The sequence below is a fragment of the Ailuropoda melanoleuca genome, chromosome 5 (genome assembly GCF_002007445.2).
Source record: "Ailuropoda melanoleuca isolate Jingjing chromosome 5, ASM200744v2, whole genome shotgun sequence".
Lineage (NCBI taxonomy): Eukaryota > Metazoa > Chordata > Mammalia > Carnivora > Ursidae > Ailuropoda > Ailuropoda melanoleuca.
The window spans coordinates 32,608,887-32,629,918 of record NC_048222.1 but is presented as its reverse complement, the minus strand read 5'-3'; the positions used below and the strand labels follow the sequence as shown (position 1 = coordinate 32,629,918).

The 21,032-nt window shown below is 39.0% G+C and overlaps 1 protein-coding gene across 1 annotated transcript in view; it reads right to left on the bottom strand.

The window, feature by feature from the left end:
• Nucleotides 1-21,032, bottom strand: part of ZFAND3 (zinc finger AN1-type containing 3) — a 324,856-nt gene that overhangs the window by 203,236 nt on the left and 100,588 nt on the right. Inside the window, exon 2 of the mRNA XM_034660145.1 lies at nucleotides 14,528-14,568. Coding sequence (XP_034516036.1) covers nucleotides 14,528-14,555 — 28 coding nt within the window. The 5' untranslated portion in view covers nucleotides 14,556-14,568. The remainder of the gene's footprint in view (nucleotides 1-14,527; nucleotides 14,569-21,032) is intronic.

Sequence of the window (21,032 nt, the reverse complement as noted above, 5' to 3'; positions counted from 1 at the left end):
ACCCAAGCAGATCTCAGAACTAGGGGACTCTCCAAGCTTCCTTTGATACAGGTATACCAAACAGTATAAAATTCAAGCACACTATCGCTTACATGCCTATTTGTTTTAAAAACAGTCACATATTCCTGCACTAGACTGAATGGTGTGCCCCCTCCTCAGACCCCTCACCAAAAAAATATTATATATTTCCTAAAACCTGTAAATGCAATCTTATCTGTTAAAAAGACCTTTGCAAATGTAATTAAGGATTTCAAAATAAAATCATCCTACATAAGTGGGGGCACTAAATCCAAAAGACAGAGATACATGGGAGACAAAGCCATGTGGAGATGAAGGAAGACACTGGAGTAATGTGTGTACAAGCCAAGCGACACCAAAAATTGCTGGCTGGCACCAGGAGCAAGCAGCATGGAAAGGATTTCCCCACAGAGCCTCCAAAAGTACCCAAGCCTGACCACGGACACCTTGACTTCAAACTTCTGGTCTCCAGGACTGTAAGAGAATAATCCACCCAGTCTGTGATAATTTGCTATGGCATCCCTAGGAACCTAACACCAATAAGATTATGTACATTACAAAAATCAACAATATATATAGGATAAGTATACAAGTAGAAATTCTAACATTTTCTCTCTATCCAATGGATAATCCTGCGCACCTTATGAAGAACACAGCTTTAGGCCAGCATGTGGACAGAAATAAAGTCAAATGACAGAGCCAAACTACCTTAAAAACCCACTCGGGAGCCTGCATGGCTTTGTCAGTTAAGCATCTGCTTTAGGCTCAGGTCATGATCCCAGAGCCCCGGGATCTACCCTGCATCGGGCTCCCTACCCAGCTGGGAGCCTGCTTCTCCCTCTCCCTCTGCTATCCCCCCTGCTTGTACTCTCTCTCTGTGTCAAATAAATAAAATCTTAAAAAAAAAAACCCAATAACTATTAAATTTCTTCCATTTCTCCTAAAATACTAACACACAGGGACAATTTTTCTACTTCTACTCTAAAAGAAGCTACCTGTCTGCCACTTACAGCACTGATCATTTTGTTTCCCATTACAAACGCAACAATTATTTCTGACATAATTTCCATGACATCATCTTCAACACACTGCTTCATTTATCTTGAATCACATAATAACTAACCACACAATTTAAGAATGTGTATTAGTGAGACAGCAAACTGCCACAGACTAAGAGGTCAAAAAGGGCTGCCACAGTTAAGCTCTGCTAATCAGTTAAGGACCTGCTGCCCTTTGTCTGGCTTTTATCTGAGAGCAAGGAAGCTACACCACGGAGAATAGGGTTCCCAACACAGAAACAGTCTTAATATATTCAAACAAGTTTTTTAAAAAAAATAGAAGAAAACTTAAGGTTGCAACTGTGGTATAAAAAGAATGATTGAAAGAAATTTCTATGTCCATCAACAGGGTACTAGATCAATAATTTATCAACCAACCAGGACACGCAGAAGAGTACAAAGAGGTGTTATTAGTTTCACTGTCATAAACACTATAAACTGAGACTATTCAAGGTAAATCAGGATACTGATTATAACAATATTATAAACAGTTTAAATGAACTAGAGCAACATGTATCAACATGATTGGTTTCTAAAAACATTATTTTAAAATACCAGTTGTAGAATGACTAGGGCAACATATCACTTACATTTTTAAACAGAATCATATGTTGTTTATATAAACACCCATTCATATTAAAAAGTATAGATACAAAAATAAAAACAGTAATTCATTGTGAGGTGGAAAAAGAATGACTGGAGTATAAGAAAAACTAAAGGATTAGTTCCCTTTTAAAATATGCTACAAAACACGGCGCTTGGGTTGAGCGTCCAACTCTTGGTTTTGACTCAGGTCATGATCTCAGGGTTGTGAGATGGAGCCCTACATCGGGCTCCCCACTCAGCGGGTAGTCTGCTTGAGATTCTCTCTCCCCTTCTGCCCTCCCTCCACTCGCACGCACTCTCTCGAAAAATAAATAAATTAAAAAATAAAATAAAATACGGGGAGGCCTGGTTGGCTCAGTCAGTTAAGCGTCTGCCTTTGGCTGAGGTCATGATCCCAGGGTCCCAAGGTCCTGGGATCAAGTCCCATGTCCGGCTCCTTGCTCCACAGGAAGCCTGCTTCTTCCTCTCCCTCTGCCTGCCGCTCCCCCTGCTCGTTCACTTTCTCTCTCTCTCTGACAATAAACAAAATCTTTAATAATAAATAAAAATAAATATAATGTTGTAAAACAAAAAGAACAAAAACTGTTAGTATTTGTCAATTCTGGTTTGGCTTGTAGATGTTTATAATATTATTTTCTATGACATCCTGAATTTCAGACACCCACACCAAATACCCACCAATGGACACCCACTGGCTGAGAGAATTCAATGAGCTGAACTGTCTCTTATTAACCAATGCATGATCAATGTGTATGTTATACTTGAGAAATCTTTCTTAGACTTTGTTTTTAAGAAATCAGAGTATAGGACAGTAAGCAAAGTTGACAGAAACCCTATTCAAATGCTTCATTTTAAGATCAGCAGCTACCTTTCTTCTGGAAAAGGTAATTTGAAAAATCAAGGTATGACAGGCATACAAATTCTAGTATCTTGCCCCAGTCTCACCATGCTATGAAATGACTCACTGGAGAGGGTAGTTTGTTTTATACTGTTTTAGTGATGGGTACAGAGTTCCCACAATTTCTAGAAGAAAATACACGTAACAAGAAGTGCTTAAAATTTTCAGATTCACTCTGTTCCTCTTACTGCAGAACCTCAAAATTCAGCTGTAACCTACAACTCTTCTTCCCTTCCAAAAGTGATTGGTATATCAGGCCATTTATACCCTGAACTTCTAACACCGAATGGAAGCAGAAAGGAGATCAGAGTGCAACTCCAAATAAGAAGAGTCACAGGTTCATGAGGAAATGTTTTATTTACTTGGTATGAAACAGGAATTTGTTATCCTGTTCTGGAAATTACCATAAAAAACAAGTCGCCTTGAAGAGAAATGTTTGCATTTTGGTTTATCTATCATTCCACCCCATACCCTGCATTGTTGTATCACTGAACTTGGATGTCAACATTTAGATTTCCAATGCTGCAAGCTATGGCCAATTCTAGGTTGCTCATTTCAGAAAGAAATTAACCACTTCTGCAATGTGTCTGACATAAATAAAACGCACTTTCCTTTTAAAATACCTGTAATATTTTTTACAATTACATTAATAAAGTCTGAATGTACAGGTAAACAAAATTAAAATTAATTAAAATTGCCCCAAAATACTCCCACTCTGAGACAACCAAGATTAAATTTTTCATGTACCTTCTCTTTCAGCTTTATCCCATGCAACTATATACATATGAATTATGTGTAGTTATGGGTATTTACTCAAAGAAAAACTAAAATACCAATTCGAAAAGATACATGCACACCCATCTTTATTGCAGCATTATTTACAATCGCCAAGATATGGTAGCAACCTAAGTGTCTGGAAATAGATGGATAAATAACATGTGGTATATATACACAGGGAAGTATCACTCAGCCATAGAAAAAGAACAAGATCTCGCCGTCTGCAACAACATGGGTGGACCTAGAAGATATTGTGCTAAGTGAAATAAGTCAGAGGCAGGGTGCCTGGGTGGCTCAGTTGGTTAAGCACCTGCCTTCAGCTCGGGACATGATCCCAGGGTCCTGTGATCGAGCACCGTATCGGAATCCCTGATCAGTGGGGAACCTGCTTCTCCCTCTCCCCCCTGCCCCGCGTGTGCTCACTCAAATAAATAAATAATAATTTTTTAAAAAGGGAGGGAGGTAGGGAGGGGTCAGAGGCAAGGGCCACCATTTTGACTGAGCAACCCCAGGGAGTCAAAGCACCAGCGCAGATTGTCCCCGTTTCCCCTTGCCTTTTCTGGTTGACTTCCCAAGCCTCCTACACTCCACAGTCCTGGTCCCACCATGTTCCAGAAACAAGAAGAGGAGAATCCTGCAAAAGAGACTGCTGAGGAGATGCAGGACACACAGGAGAAAGAAGGTGTTCTCCCTGAGAGAGCCAAGGACGCAAAGCTAAAGGCCAAATATCCAAGCCTAAGACAAAAGCCTGGAGGCTCTGACTTCCTCATGAACAGAGTCCAGAAAAGGCAAACATACTTTGACTCAAGAGAGTACAACATGGCCAAAGCCAAGACAAAGAATAAGCAGCTCCCAAGTGCAGGACCAGACAAGAACCTGGTGACTGGTGATCACATCCCCATCCCACAGGATCTGTCACCAGCAAATTTTGGGGTAACCTGCCCCCCCTATTCTCCCTTTCCTCACCCACTGGACTTTTCTATATCATAGGCAGGGATGGAATGAACGCCTCGTTAGATCTTCTCACCTTGATAGCCAAAAATGACTGTAATTCTGGTGGCAGCTGTTCAGAAAGTGATCTGGGCTGAAAAAAAAGCTGGGAGTTTATTTCTATGGTTAAATTAGGATTTCCACACCCTCACTATGGCCCAGGTAGGGGCCAGAAATAAGAGACTAGGATTAGATAATGCTGCAAACATTCTTTTGTTTGCAAAAGGGAAGATGTCATTTCTCCTTTGGAAGAGAATATCCCAAAATTGGTTAGGCTGAGCCTTGGGAATAATATGGTAAATTTACATCTGGAAGCTAACCTGACATACTTGGGAAAAGGCAAATAGATTGAATGAGATCTGTTTTCTGTGCTTCACATGTTTTTTTTTCCCTTAGGCTGCTACTGCTTCGTGTTTCCATCATGGCAGGTTTAGAGAACCCTCAAAAAGAAAAACTGATTCGCTTGCCTAAAACTAAATGCCCACTTAACCTCCCTTACTCAGTGAGTGTGTCTGACAGTTTGCCCTGGCTCTTAAATAAGATAAAGACTGGAGAACATCATTTACATGAAATGGGCACCTTCTCTTTCTCCTCCAGCATGTTGCTTTTGCAAGTATCATGGGACAGTGGAAAGAGCACTGGGTTTAGATATCTGGGTTCTAGTTGCACTCTGTCTCAGCAGAACTGATGTGTGACCTTAGTCAAGTCATTTAACATCTATGGATTGCTATTTCCTCGTCTGTAAAAGAGGTGAATATAGGTAAGACTGATTCTAATTTAAAAAATATATAACTGCCAGCTGGAAAAAAATCCATGGTATTCACTGTAAAACTAAGTAAGGAAGGCCTATGGGTGAGCCTACAGATGGGAACCATTTTAGACTACATGGAGAGAGAGGATTGAGATTTAGGGTTACAAATTCTGGCAAGAGGGCCTCATAAGCATCGTGGTCTTAAGGGTCAAGGAAAAAGTTTTAAGAATCTACCTTCTATGGAAGCATCTTGCCCCCACCCACTTTCCTGGCCTTTGCTGCTAGAAAGCTATGGGTCTGAGGACACATGCTCAGTCACACACAAGTGGTAAAATCCCACATTTCAGATGTAATCAGATGCCAGGTGTACTGTTAAGGAAGGGACAAATGAGCCAGCCTCCAGGCCTTGGCACTATGGCAGGGCTGAAGCGGCAGGTTCTTAGGAGATGATTCACCTTTGGTGGGGGTTCGAAGTGGTCAGGGAGAGAGAAAAGGAGCATTGAGAAATCTATGCCTTCCTAGAGCTCAATAACTTGACTCCTATGGGATGTGGAGAGCAGCAATATGAATCCATGACCAGGTGGAGGAAAGGGGTGCAGGTGGCCAGCACCTTCAGTCTACTTACCACTAGCTTGGCCTGAATTCCACTGCTAGTTAAGACAGACAGGGCCAGAGTGAGAACCAACTGTTCAAGATGGCAAGATTCTGTAATCCTCTCTTGCCCTCTCACCTCAGAAATTCTGATATGCCAAACGTTTGGCTGGATGAGAACAACCATGAACTTGCTGATGCGCATGCGGGGTGATGGTGGGTGTATATACTTCTTTCCTGACTGGCTGTTCACTTGTCAAGGCTATCACTCAGACTGGATAGGACAAAGCTGGTGAGGAAGGAATGGAAAGAGCAGGACCCCTGGATTCCCGGGCCCCCAGATTCCTTCACTGTCACTTGTAAATAATTTTTGTATTTCTTGCTCCATTTACTCGTGTTGTCTTCCTTAGTCTAAAGTCCATGCGGGAAAGGGAAAATGTGGAAAACCCTTGTACGGTTTTCTCAACTGTGCCAGCCATGTTGTACATAAATATGCCATGTTATTTTATATATTTTTTATATATATATATTTAAATATATATACAATTTTGTACATTTTCTTTAAAAAAGAAGTCAGGAGAAAGATAAACACTGCATGATTTCATTTATATGTGGAATCTAAAAAGCAAAATAAACAGACAAAAAAGCAGAAACAGAGCCATAAATACAGAGAACACACAAGTGGTTGCCAGAGGAAAGGGAGGGGTGTGAGCTAAATGAGTGAAGGAAAGTGGGACATATAGGCTTCCAGGTACGGAATAAGTCACAGAGATGAAAGGTACTGCATAGGGAATACAGTCAATGATACTGTAGTAGTGTTGTACGGTGACAGATGAAAGCCTAGCATAACATATAGACTTGTCGAATTACTGCACTGCACACTTGAAACTAATGTAACATTGTGCATCAACAATGTTTCAATAAAAATAAAGTTATGTGTAGTCTAATTAAAAACAGGATACCACACATACTGCTTTGTAGTCTTGTCAATCAGCATTTAATTAATGTCCCTATGTTATTTTTGAAAGGGAAAACAAAAATCCCAAACAAACTAATGGTACGTTAAGAGCATAAATTACGGAACTCTATTATTCAATAATAATTTTTGATTTAGGTAGAAAATTTGACAGCAATGAACAAGTTTGATAATTTTCAAACTGGATATAAAGTATGAAGTAATGAGGAAAATGAAATCCTGCTTGAATTCTGGCCATTTCAAACACTTAAAGCCTCCCCAGGGGCGCCTGGGTGGCACAGCGGTTAAGCGTCTGCCTTTGGCTCAGGGCGTGATCCCGGCGTGATCCCGGCGTTATGGGATCGAGCCCCACGTCAGGCTCTTCCGCTATGAGCCTGCTTCTTCCTCTCCCACTCCCCCTGCTTGTGTTCCCTCTCTCACTGGCTGTCTCTATCTCTGTCGAATAAATAAATAAAATCTTTAATAAAAAAAAAAGCCTCCCCAAAGTCCATTTTGAATTGAAAACAGTAACTATATGACAATATTGAGCAATAATAAAAGTGAACATGAAAGTACTACACAGAAGTTTTCTCCCAGCTGACAACAGAAATATATTAATTATAACAATATTTTCTCTCCAAAGTATCAGAAACCAGCATCTAAGATTACTCTCTTGAATGGGTACCTGAAAACAGAATCCTATAAAACTAAGTACCACTTAGCTCTAGAGTCATGTTAGAATGTGCCACTTATATGACATGCATCATTTTATTTATTGTAATATTCTTTACCAATAATGAGACACAAGCACAAGTAACCATGAAACAAAGATAAATTTATCTTCTAAGAAATACATATATTTGAAAAGTTACATTGCAACTAATTTTCAGGGGCACCTGGGTGGCTCAGTCAGTTAAGCGTCTGCCTTCCGCTCAGGCCATGATCAAGACCCACATCAGATTCCCTGCTCAGGGGGAACCTGCTTCTTCCTCTGCCTCTGCCGCTCCCCCTACTTGTGTGTTCTCTCCTTCACTTGCTCACTCGCTCTCTCAAGTAATCTTTAAAAAAACCTAATTTTCATAAAATTAAATAACTGCACCATTAGCTTATAATTTAAGAAATGTTTATCTGTAGTTTTAATTCATCTTCAACTGACGAGATCTCTTATACTTCAGTTCTTCTATTCTTGTCCCTTTCTGTAAATCGACATAATAATGTGTTGAACCTATGTGTGTTTTTTTTTTTACACCTGAAGTCTAGTTGACACACAATGTTACGTTAGTTTCAGGTGTAAAACACAGCGATTAGACAAGTCTATATGTTATGTTGTGTTTACCACAAGTGTAGCTACCATTTGTCCCCATACAACACTATCACAATATCATTGACTACATTCCCTATGCAGTACCTTTCATCCTCATGAGTTACCCATTTCATACCTGGAAGCCTGTACCGCCCACTCACCTTTACCCATTTTGCCTGTACCCCTACTGCGTTCCCCTCTGGCAACCACCAGTTTGTTCTTTGTATTTAGGAGTCTGTTTCTGCTTTTTATTAAAAGTATTCCCTTTTAAGAGAACTAGTCTGTATTGTTTTTAAAAAAAATTTTTTTTAAAAAGGAGCAGGGTGCCTGGGAGGCTCAGTCATTAAGCGTCTGCCTTTGGCTCAGGGCGTGATCCCCGCGTTCTGGGATCGAGCCCCACATCAGGCTCCTCCACTGTGAGCCTGCTTCTTCCTCTCCCACTCCCCCTGCTTGTGTTCCGTCTCTCGCTGGCTGTCTCTGTCTCTGTCGAATAAATAAATAAAATCTTTTTTTTTTTTTAAAGGAGCTGCTTCTTGTACTACGAATAATCATCTCTCCTTATTTATCCCATCTTGTATGAATCAAGAACTAGCACGTATCTTAAGTGGACAATATATTCATGTCTACAGTTTAAATAAATTGCTTACTTTGACTTCTCAATGAAGTACTTTTGTCAGTCTATAATAAACATTTTACTATCAGTTTTTAAAGGAAATTACCCAAAATTATTAAACATTAAATATATACAGGACCAACTGGTTCTTTTTACACTGATCACATGTTAAGTGTGTCTTCTGATAAGCATCTATCCATCAGTGCTACTCAGAGATATGCCCCCTGGGACATATCTTCAGACTCACTCCCTTATAAAGCATAAAATGGCATATACGTTATAGCAACTTCCTAGTCACCACACTCCTCTACAACAAGCAAGTCTAAGGGTGGTGGAGATAATGCCACATTGCTAAAGGAGTTACTTCAGTCAGTTCTTCAAAAATTTCTGCCTTCCCCACTTGTGATCATCCCATTTGGTGTTTCTCTCAACCATACTTTTATTTAGCAAAACTATTCTATGAAAAGCACCACTAATATGGTAATACATACAAGAGGTCTTGTGAATGAGGTAGTAAATGTCCCATAATATCAAAGACCAGTTAGTATCTAAATTGGGTTTGCACTCAAACAAAATACCACAGCCAACATAATTTCTACTTTTGTAAGAGGCAAGACTAGCCTTTAGAGTCTATGCTTGACTTTTCATATATATATTAACACAGTAGCAGACAATCAGGTTTATTAGTTCATGCTTTCACACAGAAAATCATATAATTCAAACTATTCAGGAGTTAAGAATAGACAAAGGTCACAAAAAAATCAACTGTTAATCCTTTGCCTAAAGACAGAAAAGAAATATGTCCTATTTTCCAAAGAAAACAGGATCCCAAATAACTCAATGACTTTCCAGTAAATTTCTGCAATTCAGTGGTTTTCAAACCACAGTGGTTTTAAATCATAACCCCAGTAATACGTTATTTTCATTTATCTATGTAACTCAAACAAAGGTTTCAGAAAACAATACTTGCCCTTAAATGTCTGCAAAGCGCTGATTATTTTCTATCATACCCAATTTTTTAAAATGCAACAATGAGGCGTCTGGGTGGCTCAGCTGGTTGAGCATCTGACTCTTGGTTTCAGCTCAGGCCATGATCTCACATGTCATGAGATCAAGCCCCATAGCTGGGCTCCACACTCAGCAGAGAGACTGCTTAAAGATTCTTTCCCTCTACCCCTCCCCACTAAAATAAGTAAATCTTAATTAATTAATTAAATGCAATCATGACCCAATAAATTGATTTCTCTAACCACTGATGAACCACAACACCCAATTTGAAAAACTGCATTAAAAAGTACTGGTTCAGGAGCGCCTGGGTGGCTCAGTCGGTTGAGCATCTGACTCTTGGTTTTGGCTCAGGTCATGATCTCATAGGTCATATGATCAAGCCTCATGTCAGGCTCTACACTCAATGCAGAGACTGCTTTAGGATTCTCTCTCTCCCTCTGTCCTTCCCCAAGCTCATGCACTCTCGTGTGCGTGCTCTCTCTCTTATTTATAAGAAAGAAAATAAATTTTTAAAAAGATGCCCAAAAAGTGTTTATTCACCATAACTATAAATACCATGTCATAAATTCTGTGGCTTTCTATTATAGAAATTTACTGATTCTTTTAGTAAAGTCATACAAACAATATAAAAATACCTAATAAAAGAAAAGGACAGCATGAAAGAATATTATTTTAGAATATTATGAAGGGGGTAAAAAAGCTAAAAGTGACCAAAAAAGATGCTCACATAGCTTTAAAAATTGGAAAGATCTGTGGCAAGATGAATTGATAACTTATATTCAAGGATGCTTAAATACCATCCTTTTTAATAGTTTAGACCTTCTTTCCATAACTTCAAATAAGCTGCTAATCTGTTAAGTACATTTTTATCCTTTCTTTAGAGGTAATATTAAAATAGTTAACACTCTCAAATGGGAAGGATAATATATCAACTCAAAGGTGGGAGAATTCCTTATCCAAACTGCAAGTGTTTTTAAGAGAACTATACGCATATACAGAGAAAATACACAGAGAATTGTGATTTGAGGAAAGAAAATACTAAACATGTAAAAGGGGGGCTGACAATTAAGCAGAAAAACAGCAAGCACTTAGGGGAATGGAAAAAAATATACCATAATAAAAATAACTTTTCCTATTTTTTTTTACAACTACATAATTACCTCAGATAAAGAGAATCCAGAACATTTTTAATCCACTATACCTCAAATCATAACATTAGAGTAAATCATTTTTTGGTGACTCCCCAGAATACTTGCTTTATTTTTTTTATTTTTAAAATTTAAATTCAATTAATTAACACAAAATATATTATCAGTTTCAGAGGTAGAGGTCAGTGATTTATCAGTCTACATAATACCAAGTGTTCATTCTATCACATGCCCTCCTTAATGTCCATCACCCAGCTACCCCATTCCCCACCCCCCTCCCTCAGTTTGTTTCCTATGACTGAGGGTCCCTTATGTTTTGTCTCCCTCTGTGATTTCGTCTTGTTTTATTTTTTCCTCTCTTCCCTCCCCTTTTTTTTAAAGATTTTATTTATTTATTTGACAGAGAGAGAGACAGCCAGTGAGAAAGGGAACACAAGCAGGGGGAGTGGGAGAGGAAGAAGCAGGCTCCCAGTGGAGGAGCCCGATGTGGGGCTCGATCCCATAACGCTGGGATCACGCCCTGAGCCGAAGGCAGAAGCTTAACAACTGAGCCACCCAGGCGCCCCTCCTCTCTTCCCCTTGATCCTCTGTTTTGTTTCTTAAATTCCACATATGAGAATACTTCCTTTAAATATCCTTGTGATTATGGCACAAGAAAATCTTGGATGATAAGGATCTTCAGGTCAAAAGCACTTAAAGGTTAAGCAAGTAGCATATTGCACATGGCGGGGGAGGGAATGACACCTCCAAATGGCCAAAAATGATTTCAGCCAGGCCAAGCCAGGATTCAAGATGCCAAAAAATAAAAATGAAAACAATATCCTCTCATTTCAAAGACAGGAATTTTGGTTAAGATGAAAGGTGTTAGGAACAGCAAATCCAGCCAGGCTGGTACCCTTCTACGTTACTGCAAATGGCTGATACAGACATTCCTTATTCTAACAATATGGAGAAACACTATTATTTGGTATATAATTTACTGACAAAATTAACAATTCAATGGTTTTTTAGTAACTTTCATTTCCCATATACTCATTTCCTTTCCCTTCTTATTCCCTTTCTCTAACTTCAAACAGCCCAGGAATCTTTTATAAAGAAAAGGGAAAATAATCTAAAGTGATAGTAGTTACTGGGGCATATGCTCACCAGTTGACAGAATATTTCAGAGAAAACAGTTATCAAAGTCAGCTATAAACTAGCACCCACAGTTCCTCACCTAGTACTCTATCTCAAAAAAAATTTAAGTATGTTTTTACTCATTTCAATTTTATGTAAACATGTTACAACTCACTTTTTCACCACATAGATTTATTCTGAAAAGCAATGTTGAAAAATAATTAAACTAATGGGACACAACAGCTGTTTCTAAAGTGATTTTTCCATCTTTTAAAAGCACATTGTATACTTTACGGTACACTTTAAAAGAGTATTTTAAAATGTGGCTTTGACAAAATAATCTTCACGTTGTCCTACACATCTCATACCTCTGCTGCAATAATGTATTTCTATCCTCTAGTTCCATACAGGAATGAAATCCACAATGTATCTGTGAAGTTCAATGAAATTTCTTCTGTATTTCAAAAACACCACCAAATGTTACTTCCACAAGCAGGATGTTACTAGTCATTCCTTTCAAATGATGTTGAGGAAATTAAGAATATGGGGATGAAGATAAAGAGGGGAAAGAGTATTTTCTTTATACACTTGAAAAAGCCCTCTTAATATTTTTGAAAGCAAAAATGACAAAGAGTAAATGGACACAGATCACTAGAGAAACAATAAATAATTATTACTATTTAAAAAATCAAACCACAAGTACAAAGAAATGCAAAGACCATAGATGAACTGTCTCCACTGGTAATTTTTAAACTTTTATATTTAGTTAGGGACATGAGACGGTTCTTTGAGTATTTGATGTGAGCCCCTTTACTCAAAGGTGCCTGGACTAATCCCAAAGCCACACTTTACTGATACATAAGGAGAAGCCAGTTCTATATGGAGACAGTCATCAATCTAATATGCATTTTGTCTCACTGCTACTTTCATCTTTACTATAAAACTTAAAACTCTCACCAGTAAGGAAGCATTTCTTCATATCTGTAATTGTAGACAAGCAGAGTAAAAAAGCAGAATACATTTAACAGCAGATATACTGTTAAAAGTTGGATAAAAACTTACCAATATTTTTTTTTCCTTTTAAAGACCTGAAGTATTTGACAAATTCCAAACTTTCAACAGATACAAACTGCCACCTTCCCCAACTCCCCCAAACTCCCTCCCACCTATCCCCTGGTTTAGGCATAAATGTAAAAGACTAAAGCCTATGATTATCTTCTTGCCCAAATAGCATAATGAACAGAAGGTGAAGTCTGACAACGATTCTCTCCTTGACCAATCTCTAGCCAGGCTCTTCTGAGCCCTCTTCTCAACTAGGATTCAACCTTGACCTATAAAAAGTACAGACTCTGAACACAAATGGTTTCATCTACCCCCTCCCCAAACATTAAAATATTTAAACAAACACTAACACATTTTCTAACAACTCAAGGCCCTGTCCCTAGGAGGACCTTAGCCCCTCTTAAAGTACCTGCCTGAGAAAGCTCAAGGCTGCCAAAAGAATTTAAGGTTTTTCTAGCCGTAACACCAGTCTACAAGCCTCTGACCACCCTATCTTAGACCATTTACTGAAAAGGGTTTGCAGATGGGAACCCTTCCTCTGTCCCCTCGACATGCACATGCATCTCCTCCATCTCAGGAGTCCCTGTCTCAAGGACCTGAAAGCCAGTCCTTTAAAACATAACCATCAGGAATGGTGGGGCCTCAGTCTCTCAGTCTCAGTAGAAGAAAAGAATTCTAACTTCCAGGACAGTCAGCTAATAAGACACAACCAACCTAGTCATCATTTACACTGACATATCCTTTATAATTTTTTACTTCTGACTCTACGGAGCCAAGCTAGCAACCCTCCCTACTCCCTCATTCTCCATTTAAAATGCCCAGTTACCTCTGCACAAACTGAAGTTGTGTTCAGTTCAAATTGAACTCTTCCCTATTGCTATAGATTTCTGATTAAAATCTGTCCTTAGCACTTTAGTGCCCAGCTTTACTTTGACAAAATGAATAGAAAAGGAAGGTTAAACATGTCTCAGTTAGTAAAGACTTAGTTATTTTATATGAGATCATTAGGCATAAAATTCTTTTTTAAAAATGAAGGTTTAAGTTCATGCAGGAGTCATAATTTAAGGAGCCAACCAATCAGCATTTGGGGGACTGGAAAAGGCCCGTGGCAAATATCAAGCCCAAACCCTTCATGTTACAAATGATGACTCTAAAGTCCAAAGAGATTAAGTGATTTACCCAAGGTGATTTCAGTAAAGGACTGGGTTCTAGGGCTAATTCAAAATGATTCTCTTCCTGACTCCAACATGAAAATATCCTTTCTCTTGTTCTCTCATTGGTAAAAGCAATATTCACTACTAATATTTCAAGTCAAGATCAGAGATGAACATGTTACTATCCTACTACAACACAAGTTTTCATAGTGCCACTATATGCCCACAGCTGTAAACTATGTAAAGTTTGTTGGGTGCAAGTACACAGATGATTTCATTTAACTGAGGGAAGGCTGTTTCAATAGTCCTAGGCAAATACATGAAGCATCTTGGTAAGGATGAACTACTTTCATACACAAGCAAAGAAAACAAAACCCCATGCATAAACACAAAAGGAAGGCCAAATAATTGAGTTCATCTTAAAAACAATCAAAAGAAGAAAAATTAAAATAAATAAGAAACCCTTTTTCTGCACTTACCAGCAAAGCATTTGGAACAGAGGTTCATAGTCTTGCTGGACCTGGGGCAAAAAAAAAAGAAAAAAAAGAAACAAGAGCTAAAAACTCAGTATTACTCTAATGAAAACATAAAGATATTTCAAATGTAAGCAAGAATCTCCTGGCCAGGCAACTGAACGAATAAACTAATGGTAAGTCCCTAACCAGTCACCCTCTCCCACAAGGAAATGAAAACAAACAAAACAACAAAAACAAACACACATTTTGTTATCAGTGTGTTAACCAATGCCTTATTTTTTTGTGATTAGCAAAATTCAGAAATTATGTAGCAACAAGATCAGAATTACTCTAACATGCCGAGAAGATGACACAGGAGTCCTTTTGTCCCATGAGATTATCTCATTCCCTCTGTTCACACTGGAACATATACCACAAGGCAAGTTATTACTACAGACAATGAAAATTTTGTCTGTGAAGGAGTAAAACTTTCAACTCAGACACACACTCATTTATCTCCATAACATTATTTGAATTTTTATTTCATCTTCTTTCCCTTCATTCTACTCCTATTTCAGATCCTGATCACATCATGACCCTGTTGTTTAAAATTCTTTCTTCAGAGGTTCGCAATCAAATTATTTTTCATGTCCTTTCATCTGTTAATAATAGCTACAATTCACTGAATACTAACTGTGATGGGCACTTTACATACACTATCTTATTAATCTTCCCACCATCCGTGAGATGGGTATTACCACATTGCTTTGCTTCTAAAATGCAATTTTTTTTAAAAGATTTTATTTATTTATTTATTTATTTGACAGACAGAGACACAGCCAGCGAGAGAGGGAACACAAGCAGGGAGAGTGGGAGAGGAAGAAGCAGGCTTCCAGCAGAGGAGCCTGATGTGGGGCTCGATCCCAGAACGCCAGGATCACCCGCTGAGCCAAAGGCAGACACTTAGCAACTGAGCCACCCAGGCACCCCCAAAAATGCTCTTTTTTTAAAAAAAAACACACACATTAAAATTTCTACAACCAGGAAAACATCATATGATTGGTTACAAATGATGACTAACCCGCTGAGCCAAAGGCAGACACTTAGCAACTGAGCCACCCAGGCACCCCCAAAAATGCTCTTTTTAAAAAAAAAAAACACACACATTAAAATTTCTACAACCAGGAAAACATCATATGATTGGTTACAAATGATGACTAAATTAACGAGGAAATGCTCCTACCATTTCCTCCTAGGTGTTATTAAATTGAGGGATCTTGGGAAATTAAGGACAGTCTTCTCTCCATTTGACAGGCAAGCAGCTCGCCCAAGGTCACAGAGCTGGGGAACTGCAGAGGAAAAACATGACCTTGCCCAAAGGCCATCCTTTGTTCAGAGCATAACACAGCACCTGGCACTACAAAGTAGCCCAGGCACAACATGGTGGGCAATCAATAACTTGTCTATTAAGTTCCTCTCATTGCTGTTTCCCTTCCTGATCCTCTCCCAAGTGGACTCATTCCTACAGCTTTCTTCCCCCAAGCCTCCTAAAATACTCTATGTTGGATAAGCTAATCTATTTACAGCCTCATTCCTCAGCAACTCACCTCCCAGTATCTTAGTCTTTGCCCAGAGGTGCTCCTATACTGAATAAGCCAACTTTCTTCTGCCCTCCCTAGTAACTTCCACAATTAATGAAAGCCTACCTCAGGAGTATTCCCTGATGGCTATGGTTGTTTCCCAATGTACTGGAACCCAAGACCTAATGGCAAGTAATTGTTATAGGGACAAAAGTGGGGTGGAGGGTAGGAGGTGGGGGTCCATTGCTTCTCTTTCCCCAAAAGAGATGCTATGTTAACAGGTGAATCTTTCTTTAGGACTCTGATTAGTACAAAGACATCAAAGGCAGTAAGGAAATTCTGAGTATCAATCAACGAATAAAAATGAATATAGAGATGAAAAGATGTTATTATAATAGGAATCTAACATTTATTACATGGCTACTACGTGGTAAGCATACCAGATGCCTTCAACCCCATTTTGCCAAACGAGGAAAAAGAGGCTTCCAGAGGGTAATTTGCCAAAGATTACAGAACAAGTAAGTGGATGGACCTGGTCTGCCTAAACCCAAAGCCTGTGTTCTTTTCACCATGCCAAACTAGGGCCTCTGCCCCCAATACAGAAGCTGAAGGGTACACATAAATCCCAAGTCAGCACTCTGGTAATTTAGGACAATGGTCCCACAAGTAAAGATTTAATGTACGGTAATCAAGTAAGCTCCCTGAGAAAACAAAGCCTTCCATCAGGAGGAAGCCCAACCCCTGCCATGCCCTCCCCACCAAATATATATCCACACAGGGAAGCAACCTCAGGCTGCCAGTTACTTCAGTTCCAACTGAAAGGGAACAGAGGATGAAGGAATTTCTTTGTTACTAGAAATCTCCCCCTCCCCCCGCCAAGAATGCAAGCCTCTTCCAGATGTGGTCCCTATCTCCTGTCCATGCAGTAGCACAGACGGCAAGAGATAACTTGTTTATCACTTCTGATGCCTCCCACTGTCCAGGAGGAATCATGAAAAGTGTGCAGAGAACCAATGAGGGCAGCTCAGCGCCAAGTGTGTAGCTTTACCATCTGTGTTTCACAAAGCTGGTTAAGAAAAAAAATGGCAAAATAGCCTTTTTCTCTGCATCCCCTTCTCTCCCTTCAGAGAATTTATTTAAAATACCCCCTATGCCTAAATCTTACTAAGTGACATCCATTCCACTTTCTGAATAGGAATTTCCCCACAATGTGCTTATCAATCAGGTTATGAAAGAAATAATACAGCTACTGATATTATTAATCAAAACAGAGATATATGAAATCTAAAATAAGCCAGCCTTTGGCTGTAGAAATAATGGCCACTGGTAATGCCAACTTGGATCACATAGTTCAGTAACACAGAATTTGAAAGAACTGGCATAGGCTTCTGAGACCTTTTCTCCCTTCTCATGCTCAGCATGTAAAACCTGAAGCTAACCACAGGCATCCAACTACTGATTGCCCATAGAAAGTCAACGTGATCAACTTGCAGTCCTGAAACAAGTACGAGTTCTCTACGTGACAGCAAACATGAAAGGTAAATGGGATGCTCTTATGTCTCACTGCTCAAAAAAAAAAAACCTGCTCTTATAGAGATCTCCAAAGGCTACCATGTTTCTAAAACCAAGGATTAGTATCTTGAATAATGGCCACCCAAAGAGATCCAATCCTAATCCCTGGAATTTGTAATCCCTGGAATTTATCTTATCTGGAAAAAAAGGTCTTTGCAGACAAATTAAGGTTTTGCATTTACCCTGTATTATCCAGGTGGAGCCTAAATGATATCACAAATGTATCTGAGAAAGGGCAAAGGGAGTCTGGAGAGAAGGAGGAAGGGACTGCAGGGATGTGGTCACAAACCCAGGAATGCTGGGACAGCTAGCAGATGTTGGAAGAGGCAAGGAATGGATTCTCCCCTAGAATCCCACAGAGAGAAGGTAGCCCTGCCAGATTTTGGACTTCCAGCCTCCAGAACTTTAATTAAGAGAATAAATCTCTGTTGCTTTAAGTCATTCAATTTGTGGTAATTTGTTACAGCAGCCTCACAAAACAAATACACAGTTAGGTCTCTGATCTCCTCTCACTCCCGCCCCCACTCAATAGCATTCATCCAGATGCATCCCTCTTGTCTTCCTGTTGTTCAGATTCTAGATCAAATTTACTGCCCAATCCTAGTTTTCCTCATCTAACTGGTCTCTTTTGACCACCTTTGCTGGCTCCTCCTCCACAGCCAAGACCTTTATCTGGAGATCCCAGGGCTCAGTCCTCATTACCTCCACTTCTCTCATGGCTTTAAATATTTTATCTATACACTAAAGACTCACAAATATTCATCTTCATCCCAAACCTCTTCAACTTACTCCAAACTCATATATTTAACTGCCTATCTGACATCTCAACATGCAGCTCAGAGTCAACATTTCAAACTAGAACTTCCAATATTCCCAAACTTGCTTGATGCATTTTGTCCACCTTTATAAATGGCAACACCTTCTTTCCAGTTGCTCAAGTCAAAAATTCTAGAAACCAACTTTGATTTCCCTCTTTCCAATAGTCTCTCATACACAATACTCAGCAAAAATCCACTGCGTCTATTTCCAAACAGACCTCAAATCTACTTCATTCCTTTATCAATGCTTCCACTTTGGCCACCACTACCTCAACACCTGGGCCAATGTAAAGGACTTTTTACTGGTCTCCCCATTCCCACTCTTGACCGCTTATAATGATTTTCCACAAAGCAATGAGTAATCTTTTAAAATGAAATTAGATTGTGCTGGGGTGCCTGGGTGGCTCAGTCAGTCATTAAGTGTCTGCCGTAGGCTTGGGTCATGAGCCTGGGATTGAGCCCTGCATCTGGGCTCCCTGCTCAGCAGGGGACCCTGCTTCTCCCTCTCCCTCTGCCCTTCCCCCACTCGTGCTCACTCTATCTTTAAAAAAAAGAAATAAAATAAAATAGATTATTTCTTGCTTAATGCCACCCAACAAATTCCTATTGCATTTAATACAAAATTCAAACACCTTTCCAAAACCATGAAGTTCCCTCATGGTCTCACTCTGCCTACCTCCCCCTACTTTCCTCTCTTCACTTCTTACCATTTTGCTCCCCTCGTTTACTACACTTCAACCACATTGGCCCTTTTTGTTTTCCTAGAATGTGCCGTAGAGCTCTTATCCCATGCTGTTCCTCTACCCTTAAATCACAGTAAGACTAGCTCTTTCTTGTCACTCAGGTCCGGGTTCAAATGCGCTCAGCAGGCTTCACCTGACCACCCAATTTAAATCAGTCCCTCTTCCTGTTTTCTTTTAGCAAATGACCCTCTTGGTCTTCTTTAGTACTTAATAGGCACCCAATATTTGTTAAATGAAGAAATGAATCCCCTTCTCCTGAAGGCATGAAGCAAAAACCTAAGTAGATTTCAAAAATGTGTTTTGTAAAGGTCATTCAAACACCATCTGGAAGAAAGGGCAGCCACAATTCCTGTAACTGCCAGCCTATCATTTCTCAGGACACTGTATTACCTACAACCGGTAGATAATGCCACCCTGTGTACCCGGTCATGATTTGTCACTCAGGAGATAACAGGTGGCAGACACTTTTTGAAGTTTCTTTCCAATGAAATGGAGTTGGAAAGAAACCAGCTTAAATTTTCCTCTCCTTTCAATGAATAATGATATTTTCTATTTTTGAGAACACATGACCCATGTACAGAATTTAGAAAAAGAACATAAGCATTTAAGTGAAAACCAAAGATCACTGATAATCCAACCTCTCAAAATGAGAACTGTTAATATTGTGAAATCATCCTTCTTACCCTATGAATAGATACACATAATTCAGAACTTATTATATTTAATAGTGTTGGTAAAGTTGTGTAGTATGTTCACAAGTATGCACTTTATTATGCTCTATAACATATATACATTACATATTTTTTGCATAGATCACGTATTTCATTTTTAAAAGTGTAAAAAACGTAAATTTCACTTTCATTTTATATTTACTTAATATTTCCCATGTCATTAAGTATTCTTCAAAAACATGTTTGTGGGGGTGCCTAGGTGGCTCAGTTGTTAAGCGTCTGCCTTCGGCTCAGGGCGTGATCCCGGGGTCCTGGGATCGAGCCCCACATCAGGCTCCTCTGCTGGGGGGGGGCCTGCTTCTTCCTCTCCCACTCCCCCTGCTTGTGTTCCCTGTCTCGCTGGCTGTCTCTCTGTCAAATAAATAAAATCTTTAAAAAAAAAAAAATGTTTGTGGCTCTATAATAGTCTGGTACATACTATAATTTATTTAGTCATTCACTTACTACTGGATGTTCAATCTTTGCCCCAGATTTTTTCCATTATAAATATTCCTATAATGAGCATTTGAAGACATAAATCTTTGCGTAACTTTCATTAAAATTGATTCTGAGGAGAATCACTTTAGATGCGAAAGTATGATCTGGGTATATAGTGCCAAATTACTTACCAAGTAAGTTCTACCAATTTACACTGTCATCAAAAGGATCTGAAGGTACTTTTTTTTCAATAAACTCTTACCAACATTAGTATTATTACTGTCAAATCTTTATTGATGGGAGAAATGGTTATCTTACTTTAATCATATTTTCTTCTGAAATAAAAAATTTCCCAATTTTGAAGGATAGTAATTTTTTAATGAAGGATAAATTAACTCCCAACTAATTCACCCTGGGGAATTAAAATAATGTTCCAGATTTCTGAAAATTCTAGAACAGTTTTACTTATAATGTTTTCTTTACATCTATACAACACTACTATCTCTTCCCACCCTGAAAACACACACATGCCAGGTTCCCCCCACAAAACATTTTCATATAAATATGGAAATTAAAAAAAACACAGCACCATATCAATGTTCCTCAACAATACTTTTTTTGGCCCAACAATGAGGAAGAAACTGGGGTACAAAAAAAAAATTGAAGAC